General features: G+C 42.1%; 2 protein-coding genes across 4 annotated transcripts in view; one reads left to right on the forward strand and one right to left on the reverse strand.

Annotated features, from left to right (window-relative positions):
* Positions 1-14,997, forward strand: part of MED12L (mediator complex subunit 12L) — a 303,185-nt gene that overhangs the window by 155,175 nt on the left and 133,013 nt on the right. The window lies entirely within an intron of this gene.
* On the reverse strand, positions 1,801-7,275 carry GPR87 (G protein-coupled receptor 87; the record flags this gene model as incomplete). The annotated part of the gene is made up of 2 exons (XM_080929630.1): positions 1,801-2,843; positions 7,242-7,275. The coding sequence occupies 2 exons, from the start codon at positions 7,273-7,275 to the stop codon at positions 1,801-1,803; spliced, it is 1,077 nt and encodes a 358-aa protein (XP_080785756.1).

Below are 14,997 nucleotides of genomic sequence, written 5' to 3' on the forward strand. Positions count from 1 at the left end.
TGTCATACAGTGTCTTTTAATCAGCAAGCACATCTTAACTCTCCCTGCTAAGGTTTTCTGCAGCTTAGAGTATACTGCTAAGAATCTGCAGGGGCTGGGGAGAAGGCACTTGTTTCCAAGCCTGAGGACCTGACTTAAGTCTCAAACCGACTCTAGCAAGTTATCTTCTGACATTCACTTGAGTACTGCAGCATTCACAAATCCCACAACCTTCTCCCACCACTAAATAAATAAATAAATAAATAAATAAATGAATAAATGAATGAATGAATGAATGAATGAATAAATGTTGTGCGCCTGCATATGGTAGGTGCATGGGTTCAGGTGAAGGGGAGAGAATTCAGGCAGGGAGGAGGAACCATTTCCACAGCCTCCACTGGGCTGCTTTGGTTACTCCAGGATGTAAGGCAGGGCTACAGGGGAGCTTCTGGTGGCCCAGGCAACAGTGTTACAGCTCTCATGACAGAAGCTCTCAGAGGATGGAGTTCCTGCACACCTTTAATCCTTCTGGGTAGAATTCTTATATACAGTTTTGGGATGGGTCAGGGTCTAACAACAGGTACTTCCTATTGGCTTAGAGCTTGGGAACACCTCATCTGCATATTTGGGGGCGTGGTCCTACTTCTCTGTGACTGGTCTGTCTGGAGCCTATGGGACCTGTGGCCATGTCCTCACCGGTGGAGGAGGGGCTTGGGGCATTGTCTGGAGTGACTGATCTGTTTCAAATCTCTCTACAGGGGGCTGTGGGGGTTGTAGCTACTGAGAGGGGCCTGCTCTCCTGGGAGATTGGGGAGCACCTATTGTTCCTTAGGGTCCCTGGGGCTTCCACCTGTCCTGACCCAGAATCAATGCCTTTGACAGCCACTGCCCCACAAAATGTAACACATTTTTTAAAATACAGAATCAGATGTGACCCTACAGCAGTATCAATATAGCTTTGAGAAACAAAGTTGTCCAAAGGTGCATTATTGGCAAAGAGAAAATAGCCCAGCATTTGAATAGCTACCGGTGGACTTTTTGATATAACTTAGTAAACTAATCTTTCATTTATACAGTTGCATACGTTAAGCTAGTGATATTCATGTTGGGCACACTATTGGGAAGAATGTTTTATTAATGCTATTTTTGTTAAAACAGAAGTAATTAATGACTATTTGATAAACTGAATATAGTTGTTAGCTAGGCCTCCCTATTTTCTTCTCTATCACACAAGCATTGAAATATATCATGAAACCATCATCAAGGATGAAATAATGGCAAATATTAGCCAGATATCATAAAATTTTGTAATATTCGATCATATTTCTTTCTCTGAGATCGGTTATTTAAAGCGAGTTGGTTGGTGGTGATGTTATTACAGTGTAGATCGTGAGAACGTGGGTGCACGGCCCTTCAGCCATGCTCCTGCTGTACCAAGCGCACAGGTGCCTGCTGTAGTGATAAGTACACTGTGGGGTGTTAGGTAGCTAGAATTCACAGGACGCCCAGTTATTTTTCAGATATTCAGCCTCGACAGCTCTCTATACAGTGAGTCCTCTGCAAAAGTGACATGGTAGGGATAGGGGCCCCAGACTCCTGCCACTCACTTGTCCACCCTTTGACCTCTCCAGGCCTTGAGATATCCCACAAGTTTTTGTTTCCTAACTGTTTTTTCTTCTAAATTATGCCCCAATATCTTGTCATTTCTATACTTTTTTAAAAATCTGTTTTTGATGGGCTTCAGACAGGATAATAAAAAGAAACATTTATTTACAGTCTTTTACACACTGATTCTAATAGCAAAGGCCCCTGACCTCGACCCTACACATCAGTGTAGTCATAGTAGATGCGCACTTCTGATCTTCGGACGCTTTGCAATGACCTGATGCTTTCGCTCCTGGTTCTTATGTTTGATTTCTTGAACAATCTTCTTGAAAATGACTTACACATGAAAAAATAAATGATCGGATCCAGGCATACGTTGCACGCAGACAAGAAAAGTGTCATCTCTTTGCAGTAGTAGAGAATTGTATGGGCGGAATCATCTAGAAGCCTGTCTAAGAGACTGAAGGTGAAGGGGATTCTGCACAGGTGATACGGGAGGAAGCAGGTAAAAAACACAGCCACAACCACACGGATACTCTGGTTGTGCTTTCGTTTCCGGCTCGATTGACTTATGAATTGCCTGCTGGATTTGTGGATGTATCTGGAGATGGCTATGTAGCATCCAATCAGAATCACCAGCACAGCCACAAACAAGCAGCTGTCAACGTAGGTGACAGCCATATCCCACTTGGCTCCCAGGGGACTTTTAAGTTTCACACAGTCATGAATGTTTTCCTTAGTTGGTTGACCATTAGTCAGTATGATGTTCGGCAAGGACAGAATAGCCATGATCACCCAAACACACACTGATAAGACTTTGGTGAAGGTCACACTGTACATGCGAGAGTCACCAAAAGGCTTTACCACCTTTAGATATCGATCAACACTGATCAGCCCAAGAAACACAATGGATGTATACATGTTTGCATAGAACAGAACCGAGGTGTATCTGCAGAGGATAAACTCAATGTACCAAGGTCCAAACCCTGCATCACGGATTATTCGGAACGGGAATGTCAGGGTCATTATGAGGTCAGCCACCACTATATTTTTGAGATAGAATATGAAGCTGGTCTTGTTCCGAATGTGGAAGAAGATCCACACGGCCAGACCGTTCAGCAGGATGCTTGCCACAAATATAACCAGGTAGAGCACTGGCAGAATGATGGTGTCAAAGTTGTTGTGGAGGGTGGAGTTCTTCCCATGCCCCTCGCTTGTGCTGTTGGCAGTGTGACTTGCCTGGCTGGACAGTTCATTACCTGCGAAAGTAGAAACATTCTTGTTAGAACCGCCACCTCCCTTAGCACGGAGTCATCTTGAACGGGTGTAAAGATTTATTCAAGTATGTGTTTCAGTCTCGGTCAGTGTGCACTGCACGTAAGCAGTGCTTGCAGTGATGAGAAGGGCTCTGATCCCCTAGACTGTCAGTAATGAACTTGGAGTTCACTTTTCAACTCCGTACCCAGGAAGGCCCTCCAGCCCTGCCGCCAAGATTTAAAGAAGTACCTGCTGGTTAATTTTTCCCCCAGTGACAAAATAAATGGTGGATTCCCCTTCCCCACATTTCAAGATTCTTTGAGTCTCTGTGACAACCTATTAAAAATGAATATTCTATATCCATAAAAAACCCTGGCATTTAGTCCAATATTGGCTATTGTTACACATAGAATCAGCAATACTTGAGGCAGAAACTGAAGTTTCCTTTACCAAGACAATAAAAATAGAGCATGGAAATTATATCAGTGTATTCTTTGACACAGTCAGTCCTTTACCACTACCTAAGTTTTAAGTTCTACAGTCACAGAAAGACATGAAATAAGCCAGAAAAGCACCAAATTCTTTACCTGTTTTCTGAGGATTATGTAGGCACCATTGTTAGAAATAAAAACATAGTAATTTTGTTTTTTCAGAAAACATAGAAAAACATCTTTCTTCTAAAGTGACAAAAGTACCAAACAGGTGGATCTAACTTGTGTGTTCTCTTAGGTTCGTTCTAACACAAGCTGTGAGTGGGGATTTAACTTGTGTGTTCTCTTAGGTTCGTTCTAACACAAGCTGTGAGTGGGGATTTAACTTGTGTGTTCTTTTAGGTTTGCTCTAACACAAGCTGTGAGTGGTTATGCCATTTCTGTAGATCTATTGGGGACTAGTCCTCCACACATGACATGCTCTCAGGTACATTTTTCAGTAAAGCATTTGTCAAATTCCAAAGATATGGACGTCTCTGTAAGATGATAAAACAGACAAACAAAACTGAATTTACGTTTCTGCTAGTGTTCAAGTTTATGATCGAAATAAATTATGTAGAAATATATACAGGCAACTATTTTTGTTGTTGTTTACAAGATTAGATTATACCCCCTGTTCTTATGAATTTGCAAAGTTCATTTGCTCTTTCTTTTTTAATTTTTGGTGTACACAATTAAAAATATCATTTAACTGATAAGATGGCACGTGGGCAGCAGCTGTGAAAAGTCTCTCATGTCCTGTGGGAGACATGGTGGCTATGTGAGGGATGAGCAGCTGTAGTCTGTGTCTTCTGACATCACTCTGGTTCCCAGCACTGTCCAGCAGGGCGGTGAGCTGCCAGGGAAAGTGCTTTCAAGGAGCATCTCCGGGGCTGACAGGCCTGGGTCCACTGAGCTTTGCACCAAGCGGCCTCGTCCCAACTCTCACTCTGACTCCCCTCCTGGCCGTCCTCCCTGCATAGGCAGCAACTGGTGCCACAGAAACTTCCTCCCTCACTAGTTTGTCTTAAAGCTTTTCCTCAGTAGCTGTTTCAGCTCTTTGACAAGGACATTTTGTCATCTGGTTTGGTAGACAACAGAAACTATCATCGCTTACAAACGCATTTCTGATATTTTAATTTCCACTAGTTCATAAGAACTTCATTTTAATTATGTTTTAAATTCATTTTAAATTTTATTTTAATAATGATTTTTGTTTAAGGAGCAGTATGAATTTAGCTCCTATTTGCCTACATGGATGTTTATTATATGATGTTTTCTTGAAGTAGTAAAATAGGAAAGGCAGTGCTGATGGTTATAATTGCAGATGGGTTTTTAATTACCACCTGAAATCAAAGCGTGGCTTCTTCAGGAGCTCTCTTCCTTTCTGCTAATTTTCCTCCTCCCATTCTTTGTTGTGTTTTAGAAACTGGTTTTTTGGCCTAAATAACCTTCTATAGGTTAGTAATTTGTACAGGTGCTAGCCTGTTGTGAGGCTGCTGGTATTATTAAGCTTTACAAGTTAAAATCCTGATTCAGCTGCTGTCTCCAGCTTCCCGGTTGGTGCCGTGAGCATATCCCATGTCACGGAGGCCTGTTGTGATTTAATAAAGTAGTGCATTCTTGGCTCCTGTCTCAGAAGATCCAAATCGGCATTCGAAGCCCTTCAAAGGGAGAGAAGCACAGCTTTAGGGAGGTTTAGCTAGCTACTTGGATGGATTCACCCATTAAGCTATTAACTGACACTTTCATCTCCTGTGCATAGTGCTCTTCGGAAATGCAGCCAAGTGAGTTTGAATCGTGACTAAAGTGCTCAGCTGAGGGGCACACCTTCAAAAGGAACATCGATGTCATCTCTTAAATGATTGCTGTGTGTTGTAGCAGGTCACATAGGAGTTGATTTTCAGAGCCACTGCAAATGTGAGTAGAGTACAGTGGCTTTATCCTCCTGGGATGGGGTATTTCAGCACTCAGTGCTGGTATCCTGGGTGTGTGTGTGTGTGTGTGTGTGGTGTGTATATATATATATATATATATATATATATATATATATATATATATATATACTCTCCACTGTGGGCTAGGAGAACACGTCCTACCCCAGTGTTCCTGGTACATTTGTGTCTTCCATATATTATTATTTTTTTCCCAAGACTTAATTATAGACACAAACACTCTTATTAAATGATAATATACCTAGCAATTGTAGTTAATATTAAAGATAGTCTTTAATCAGAATATCAGAAGTCTGTGTATGAACCTTGCTTTGTTTAAAACCAAAACAAACAAACAAGCAAACAAACAAAAAAACCTAATACCACCAAACAACTAACCAAAAATCAAAGCAGAATAAAAAATAAAACCCCCTCCAGCGTGAGTAACTTCACTTCACAGTGATTTTATACTTGTTTGTGGCCTTGAGACAGTCTATATCTGCTTGCTGTTGTGTTTTCTTACAATATTTGCCTTAGCTCATGATTTTAGGTTTAGTGTTTGGAGTACAGGTTTCTCTAGTTCCATGGGACCAGCCCAGATTTACAAAAGAGATCAAACAAACCGGTGGTTAAAGCCTCTTCTGAGCACTTTTGCTAATTTAATGGCAGACAACCTTGGTTCCTAAGGAGCAGGCTAAGCCACCAGTTTGCTGCTCTGACTGGCTCTGTAGCTTAATGTAGCAAGTGTGGGCGTGGCTTGTTTGTAGCTGAAATAAGTCAGCCTCCTCTTTCCCTGTCAGCAACACGCCTTCTCCATGGTCCTTCAGATTTCCCCAGAAAGTGTGGGTCTGCATCTTCATCATTCCTACTCAGGAACATCAGTCTTTAAAAGAAGAATTTATTTGCTCAGGGTTTAAGTATGTTACTCTGCTAGTACAGAATGTGGCCAATTTAGGGACCTCCTTTAATGATTCTGTAATTCTAAATGCTCTGTGATTCAATGAGAAAAACTTGAAATTGCTTTTAAAGTAGACAGACTGTTCTGTGTTCACTGGGATGGCAGTTACGGCAGGGCTTAGTGCGGGTGATGAAGAGGGACGAGGAAGGGCGCCTTTGCTACACTCTTCTGTGATTTGTCACCCCAGATCCTTCTTGGTTAACTTTAAACATGGAATTACAAGTAAGAAATCTAGTCCCATGAATTATCTGTGTGTGTGTGTGTGTGTGTGTGTGTGTGTGTACCAGATAGCATATTCTGTGACTTTTAGATCAAAATCTAGCACATTATTAAAATTTAGCACAATTAAAAATTATTTATTGCACTCTGCATGTTTAAGTCTGTCCACAGCCGCACTCCACGTTGCCAAGTTCAGCAACTTTTCCTCACAGTTGCGTATGTGTTTACGTACTCTTAGAATCTCTTTTGTATGCAATCTGAGTGGGACTGATTAAGGCAGAGGTGCAGAATCTTAATACCTTTGCCTTGGGTCAATCTACTTTATTGCTCATTGAGGTGTGTTCCTCTGACACAAAATATTAAAGCCAGTATGTGTCACTGCCATACCTCCCAGATGGAGTGAAATAACAAAGTTGTATAAATTATAGGGTGTCAATTCATGGTACAATGACCCTTGTAGGATTGTTTTCTAATTAGCAATCTAGTCTAGCAGGTAGATGTTGCTTTTGGCATCCTGAGTAGCCTCAGTGAACTGTGATGGAGACTTTTAAATGTCGAAAGTAATATGTACTTTATTTGGGGCCTAACAAATCTTTCTAAAATATTCTGTTAATCAGTCTCCATTTTAAAGATAGTGCTGATATTCAAGTTTTAAATCAGTTACAGCAAGGTGTGTATCTGTGATGCTGACCTGTGTAGCTGCTCTTGCGTATGGAATGGGAGATGGTTTTGAGCGAATTTAATTTGGTTCTAAAGTACCACTTAGCTCACCTAAGCCCTGTTAAAGTTCACGTCCTTTGTGTTTTTCTGTTGGCTCACCTGGTAATTTTGCAAGCGTCAAGTTGAGCCCCATTCTCTAGCTGTGGTGTGTGGAAAGTCAAGATGCATGTCAAGAAACATCCGGGACAGGTGAGGCATGGAATCAGCAAAGGCTATTCCTGGGTTGATTTCTAGGGAGAGAACAATGAAGTGGGGAAGAGTTGGTAGAACTTTGCATGCATTTATAAACCAACAAACAAGGCATTCCTGGGTTGATTTCTAGGGAGAGAACAATGAAGTGGGGAAGAGTTGGTAGAACTTTGCATGCATCTATAAACCAACAAACAAGGCATTGTCACATTCTGTGATGAGGAAAAAATGGTGTGGACTTGAACACCTTTGCCACAAAAGACTATTTTAATCTTTTTTCCCTTTGCTATGAAGTATGACAACGTCTGTGTCGCATCATCTGGATGCCACTGTGTGACTCTGGGAAAGTTAGTTAACATCATTACTTGGGGATTAGAATCCTTGAAATCATAATGCCAATGACATTCTCACAGGAATGCAATGAGGGCTCTGTAAAATTACCTGTTACATAACTCTAACAGTCTAAACTTTATTTCTACATTACATCCTTTACAAAAACTGATCACATAAGAAATGCATACATGATGAGATCAATATATAATTGCAGAAGGTTATTTGTAAAAGATCTCACACTGATATGTATAGAAATTTTTATAATAAAAAATTTTTAATTTTTTTTTTATGCCTGATTGTATGTCTATGCACCTTGTTCACGGAGACTTAAAAACATTGTAGGATCTGAGGTATAGATGGTTGTGAGCTGCCAAGTGGGTGCTGGCTATCGAACTTGGGTTCTCTAGAAGAACAGCTACCGTTTTTTAACTGTTGAGCCATCTCTCCAGCTTTTGCATAGATAAACTATGATACATTTGGCACCCTGTGATCTCTGGGGTTCTGGTTTTGCCAGAAAACTAATCAGCCATGTGACTTAATTAGTCCACATGCCTTTTTTTTTTTTTAAGATTTATTTATTTTATATATGTGAATACACTGTTGCTCTCTTAAGACACACCAGAAGAGGATTCCATTACAGATGGTTGTGGGCCACCATGTGGTTTCTGGGATTTGAACTCAGGACCTCTGAAAGAGCAGTCAGTGCTCCTATCCAGCTGAGCCGACTCTCCAGCCCCCCCACCCCCCATGACCTTTTTAGAATTGTATTGACATCTCTGTCAAATCTTGGTCAAGATTCAGATTTACATGAATTTATATATCTTCCTCATAAGTAGATTTCCATTAAGGATTTAGTATCATTTGAATATTTTTCTCGTTTGTTTTGATCTCAGCACCAGACTAAAGGAGTGTTATTTAACTGGGTTTAATGTCTCGTGTATAGTGTTTGTGTAAGTTGCTCTTCTGGCCCTCAGATGCTTTACGAAAAGATGAGCAGAAAGCATGGGCCATCAGTATTACATATTTTGAAAATTTATTTACTGACTCCTCCTATAAAATCAGATCGGGAGTTCTGAGCCTTCCATGAGAACTGCTTTGGACAGTGTGCAGTTAAAGAAAAACCTGCATATGAGCAGTTTGCTGTAAGGGAAGTCACATTTCTTATGAACTTAAACCATGTGGGACTTTCATGACCCTCGCTGGTGATGTTCCCATGCATGAAGCTGTCAGAACCGCTAATGCTGCTGTTCCCACCAGAGCACACTCGGGGCTTCTCCTTGTGTGTTTGCTGAGCTGGCAGGAAAAGAGCATTTGGGGATCAGTGAGTCCTCTGTGTAGGAGGGAGACTTGTCTGGGCTCAGGCCTTTCTGTCTGCAGTATCTACACATTCAGTGAAGTCTGGAGCATGGCAGGAGATAGAAGAAATTCTGTTTGTTTGTTCCTTCAAATCTAAGGATCCATTCCATTCCCTCCAAAACCAGCTCTTTAGAGAGAGTAGACAGCAGTCTGCTCCTGTTCCTCCTTGTAAATCCTTCCAGTATCTGGGATGCAGGCTTCAGAAGGAAGTTTTTTACTGCTAGAATATAGATATTTAGGGATTTCATTTTTTCTTTGAATGCTGGCCTTTTTTAAAGATGTAAGGTAAGTAGGCAAAGTTCCACTTTTAATTACTATATTACTGTTCTCTGAAATGGAAAACTATTTTCACAGATTTGGGGGATACAGATCTTATATTAAATTTTAGCTGTTTTTATTCCCAGATCATACAGTCTTCCTTTCCAGATGCCCTTCCTCAGGTGCCATCAGAGCAGTGAGGAAGATTACAGGGAGTTAGCCAGTAGGCACAGAAATGAGAGCCCTCCAAGACATTTCTGTTTCACGGTTCTCATGCAATACTTGTCTTTTGAATGTGGGAAGTTTTGTATGTTCCTGTAAAGAAGTGCACCATGCAATTAACCAAGATAGAAAGGTTTGTGCAGCTGGACATTTCATTAGCATCACTGCAGCTGCACACAGTGTGGAGAACATCAGAGGTCTGACCTGCCCTCGAGGAGCAGCCGCACTGGGAGTGGAGTGCACAGCATTGAGTGTGCACAGCACACTACAGGCACCCGCAGTATCAAAGGACAGTGATGTCAAGTAGACCAAAAAGAGCACAGAAGAAAGGAGGTCATGTGACTGCACGTAGCCTTAGGGAAGCTATGATAAAGGGCAGCTCAGTACATGGGATGGAGTCCTGTTCATGTGCATTGGGATCGGGATAGAAGAGGCTGATGGGGCAGATGCCTGATGAGCAGGGCTGAGTAATGCTGTCATGATGAAGACGCAGCTGCAGACAGTTCTTTAACCGTGACTGTTCTGGGAAGGAGAGAGTGAGGCTGGAGGTGGAGACAGGTATAAAAGCACAACTGCTTTTATGACTAATGGAAGAGTTTGTTAAGCATACCATTTAATGGTGGTCATTGTGAAATTTTATTTTCCCAATGAGAGTAAAAGCAAGCAAGCAAACAAAATAACGTGTCCTGTCTTCCAGTCACAGAGGGAGGTGCCATGATGAAATGCAGAAAATAAGGATTTGACTGACTTTCAGCTTTGTGCTTTTTTAGCTTCTCCACTCTCCATTCTTTCCAGTATAACAGCGGAGACCGGGTACCAGTGTACACAGAAGCCAGCATAGTTGCTATGGTAGGCTTGCTCTTGTACATCACGGACACATTTTACTTAGAGATGGACTGACTGCAAGATGCAGGGTGAAATGATGTCTTGCCCTTTAGTCTGAGCTGTGACTGCCGTGTGCTTTAGACTCAACTACCTTTCAGGAAGGAGCTGGTCATGCTGTCCCAGTCTGTCTGTCTGTCTGCCTGCTACCACTCTGCCCCATCTGCATCTTGCTTTCAGCCTCCAGGGGTGCTTACTGTGGTGTCCCCTGCAGCCTCTGCATGTCCCGACAGGCACTGATCCTTATAAAGATTGCTTCAGGTGGAGTGAAGTGCTGTGTTCCAGAGGCACTCACTCATGGGTAGGACTAGTGTCCTGCCTCCTGCTGCTCCCCTAGCTGAGGAATGTGGTGTCTGCTTGATGAATCAAGCTGGGAACAGTTCTCACCTGTTCGGGGCCAGATGGTTTCTGTGCTTAGAGACCTGCTCTTTCCAGCCCCCAGTGACCCCGTGCCTTGTCTGGTTGATGGTGCTTTTCTGTTGGCTATTTGAAAGGGAGGGTGTAGGGAAAGGGTTCATATAAGCTCTGTAGTTTTTGCTTTTAGACTCTTGAGCACAAGGCTTGTCTAGAATAGTCTTATGACCTACATATCGTATCCTCCGGGCCCTGTAGGAAGGTAAGGTGAGGGATTCTAATTGACTTACCCTGCTTCACACAGCAAGTGCTGGATGTAGCTGGGATTCATCTCAAGTCTGACAAAAACTGACTGATCACAGTTCTTGCAGTTATACTGTGGTAGGACCAAAACAAAGATGAATTCTGAGTTTTCATTTTATTCTAGAGGCTCTGAAAGTTGGTGGGGGTGTGGGTAGAGGAAGGGGTGTGTCTTCCTGCCACATACCTGAAGGAACTGCTAGTCTTTCAGCTGGAGGCTACTTTTCTTGGGCAGGAACACTGTAACGTGCATCGGGAAGCATCCTAGGAGCCAGATGGGATCTTGTCCCAAGGGTTGAGAAGAGCTTCAGCAGAGCAGTTACACTGGGCATCATTCACCTATTTCTGATGGGACAGACTCCTGCCCAGGGGTGCTGGCACTCCCTGGTAGACCTTCCTCTCACGAGTATCACTTCTCCAGCCTATAGGTGATGGCACAACCCTGGGTCTGCTCTAGTTACCATTTATTCTCATGTGGCTACATTGAAACTCTAGATATGGTTTTACTTTTTTCCCTACTCCAATTCCTGATTTCTCTTGCATGAGTAACTGTCATTTACAGTGATGTAAAATGGTCCCAGTTCTCTACTCACCAGGAAAAAAAATGGATGTAAGAAATCATAGTTCGCATACCTAAGTGGTGATTTTCCTTTCCTGGTGCTGTTGGGATTGACTTTTGTGGACCATATAGCTGGTACACACCCAGTGCTCTCACGAGTGGTAGGAGATGGGATGAGCAGAGGGCATTCATGAAGCAGGGCTGGAAACTGCTGCTGTGGGCTCTCAGCTCTGTAGCCCATACAGCCCTGATCTGCTCTCAGACTTGTTGGGTTGGGTCTCAGCCCGGGTGGAGAGCTTCTTGTTGAATCCAGGGGACCTCCCACCTGGGTGGGAGGAGCCTGCAGATGCACAGGCTGCGTTATTGACCATCTGGCCATAGTCTGAAAGATGAATCCTTTAGAGTGCAGTGGCTGCGGAGTTCTGGTATTGGTGGTGGTTATCTCAAGTGACAGAATCTATCTTTGTCTTCGTCTTATTATCTGCGTTGTAGCTTGTCTCAGGAAGGTAACGTCTCTTCATTGTAAGAACTGTAGTACAATAGTTTTTTTTTTACTTCTTGCTGGAAAGTACACTAAACCTATCAGACATGCAGGAATACGGATGGGGGCCTACATTGCAGTGGTAAAGATAAAAACACAAAAGCATCATGCAAAAAGCCTCTTCTGGATTTCAAGGACTTAACCCCAGCATCACTTCTAGTTTAATGGGTTGGCATAATAAGTGAATAAATATGAATATTTCAAAAAATTAATATACTAACACAGCTAAAGATTGGGGAAAAGGACAAAGGAAGGCACCTCACTAGTTCTAAGTCCCCCCTCTTTGTAATGGAATTAGGTCGCCAGATTTAAGCTTAATGCTATTTACATTAACAAAAACAGAACCTGACCTACATTTTTTTTTAAATTTGTGCCACCTCTTCTTCTTATTAAGAATCTGAAAAATTTGAAGTGGAGTTTTTAGCTTGTGTATACATTATATTTTTTGTCAACATTAAACCTTTTTTTTCTCTCATTTTTCTCCTCTTACAGAAACCAAACAGTCCATCCCACAGGTACATGTGGGCAAGACATAGAATTCCTTTCATGCTGTACATTTACCTCCCAAAGTAATTCCTGCTTAAATATATTCTCAGCTCATGGTACTTCTTAATCACCCTTAAATGGATAGTATTTAAATAAAATGATTCTGTGGTTATTAGATAAAAGTAGTAACTCCCAGTTGGAATTTGGAGCCTCACTGTTTACTGCTTTTCCTCTCTTATCTGCCCCTGCCACCTGCCCTTTGGCTGTTCCAAAGCACCCCTCAAGGCCTTCTGTCTTGGGACTCCCTCTTTTTTGTCTGCTAGGTAGGTTATTGGTAACTATTCCACCCTGATTGTGCACCCTGTTTGGTGGGCACTCCAGGCAATGTCAGTGAGCCTATAAGAAGGAGTAGTCTCAGCGTGCTAGGAGATCAAAGCCAGCAGCTCAAGAAAGGAGCATAATGCAGAGCGGCTAAAGGAGTTGGGCTCTGGCCTCTGCTGTAGGGGCAACTGCTCCACAGTCTGGATTAAATGACACTCATAAGGCCCCCTGAAGTAGATCTATTGACAGGTAAAACTGCATGGGCATTAAATTCTGAATTTAGACAGGACTGAGCAAATATAGCTTGTCTGTAGGTTGTATTTGGGACTCTAATTTCCTGGAGATGACACTTCTTTCCATTGCTCTCCCTTGATTTTCTTCTAATCTTCACAGGACCAATCCCAAGGCCTCCCTTCATTTGTATCAGTTTCCCCTAATTTGGTGGCATTTTCTCTTTTAATTAATAGGTAAGATGTTGGGTTGGTCTTTGTTTTTGTTTCTTGGTATTTATTTATTTATTTATTTATTTATTTATTTATTTATTTATTTATTTATTTATTATTTTTGAGAGTACAGAGGATTTTACAACTTAGCCCTGGCATTATAATTGGTCTGAGATTTACATTTTTTCAGAATCTTTAAACTTTTTTAATTGGTGCTGGTATATTAGATTAGGCAGTAGAGGGTACCTTTTAGTGGTCCAAAGGCTATTTTTAAATGATTCAACCAGTTTGGTACTGAGGAGGTTTTGAAAGTTAGAAACTTGTTAACTGGATGTTTTCCTTAAGTGTGTCTTTCTTATATATTACGTTTCTTTATGGATGAAGCAGTAGCAGGAGGAGCACTGTCAAGTGAGTCGTGCACCTGACCTCCATCACGCCATCGCTCCGTCTCCGCTAGATGCTGTCTTTGTGTTGATATCACAGGCATTGGAACATCATTCCTTCAGTACTCAGTACAGCCTCAGCTGTGTGTGAGGACTCATGGGAGGAGCTTCTTTCTAGTCTCTTTCTGAGAATGCCGTTCTCTCAGGATTGTAGTGGGATCTGTATTTATTTCCTTAGTCCTGACTCCTATCTAGGTGCACTCACTTCAGATTGTCCACTGCCAAGTAAATGGGGGTGAGAGAGTTTGGTGAACTTGCCGTTTTGTGGAGCTTAAACTTTCCACCATTCCTTTTCTAAGTCCCCTCTGTGTGTCTGTCTGGCTATCTGTCTGTCTGTCTGGCTTACTGTGTGTGAAGTGTTTAGGTGTGTATGTTTGGATGCAGGCTTGGTCATCCATGACTGTGGTGTGTGGGGGTTGGAGGTCAGCAGTGTCTTCCTCAGTTACTCTCTGCTCTGTCATGGAGGCTGGCTGGTGCCTGGCTAGACTGGCTGCCAGAGACGTCCAGATCTGCCTGCCTCTGTCTCTGTAGTCTTGCTATTACTGAAGCATGCTACTGTATCTAGCCTTTTATGTGGGTTCTGGGGATCTGAACTAAGATAAAGTGGCAAGCACACCTTTTCATACATACTTCCATTTGAACATTTTCATATACTTAGCATTTAGTAAAAGACCTTAACACTACCCCCAACTCTCTTTCTCCCTCTCTTCTGTGTGTGTGTGTGTGTGTCTGTCTCTCTCTCCTTGCATACATACATTCATACATGCATTGTAGGAACATATGTATGATGTATAATGTATGTATGTATGTGTGTATGTATGTATGTGTGTATGTGTGTGTATGATGTATGTATGTATGATGTATGTGTGTGTATGTATGTATGTGTGTATATGTATGTATGTATGTATGTATGTATGTATGTATGTACGTACATATGTACATTTGGACCATGCAGAGTTTAAATGCATGGGATAACTCCATGAGAACATTGGAAGGAGCACTTGGTTGGCATGAACCTGAGTTGTTTATGGAACAGGTGGGAGCACGGCATGAAATATGCATTATCTTCAGGGAAGAGTAGGATGGGGAAGAACTTTGAGGTACAAATCTTTGTCTTTGTCACAGTGGGACAAATTCTGGGGTAGGTAGTGCTTGGGTATCTCTTTCA

Source organism: Micromys minutus (genome assembly GCF_963924665.1).
Source record: "Micromys minutus genome assembly, chromosome: 15".
Classification (NCBI taxonomy): Eukaryota; Metazoa; Chordata; class Mammalia; order Rodentia; family Muridae; genus Micromys; species Micromys minutus.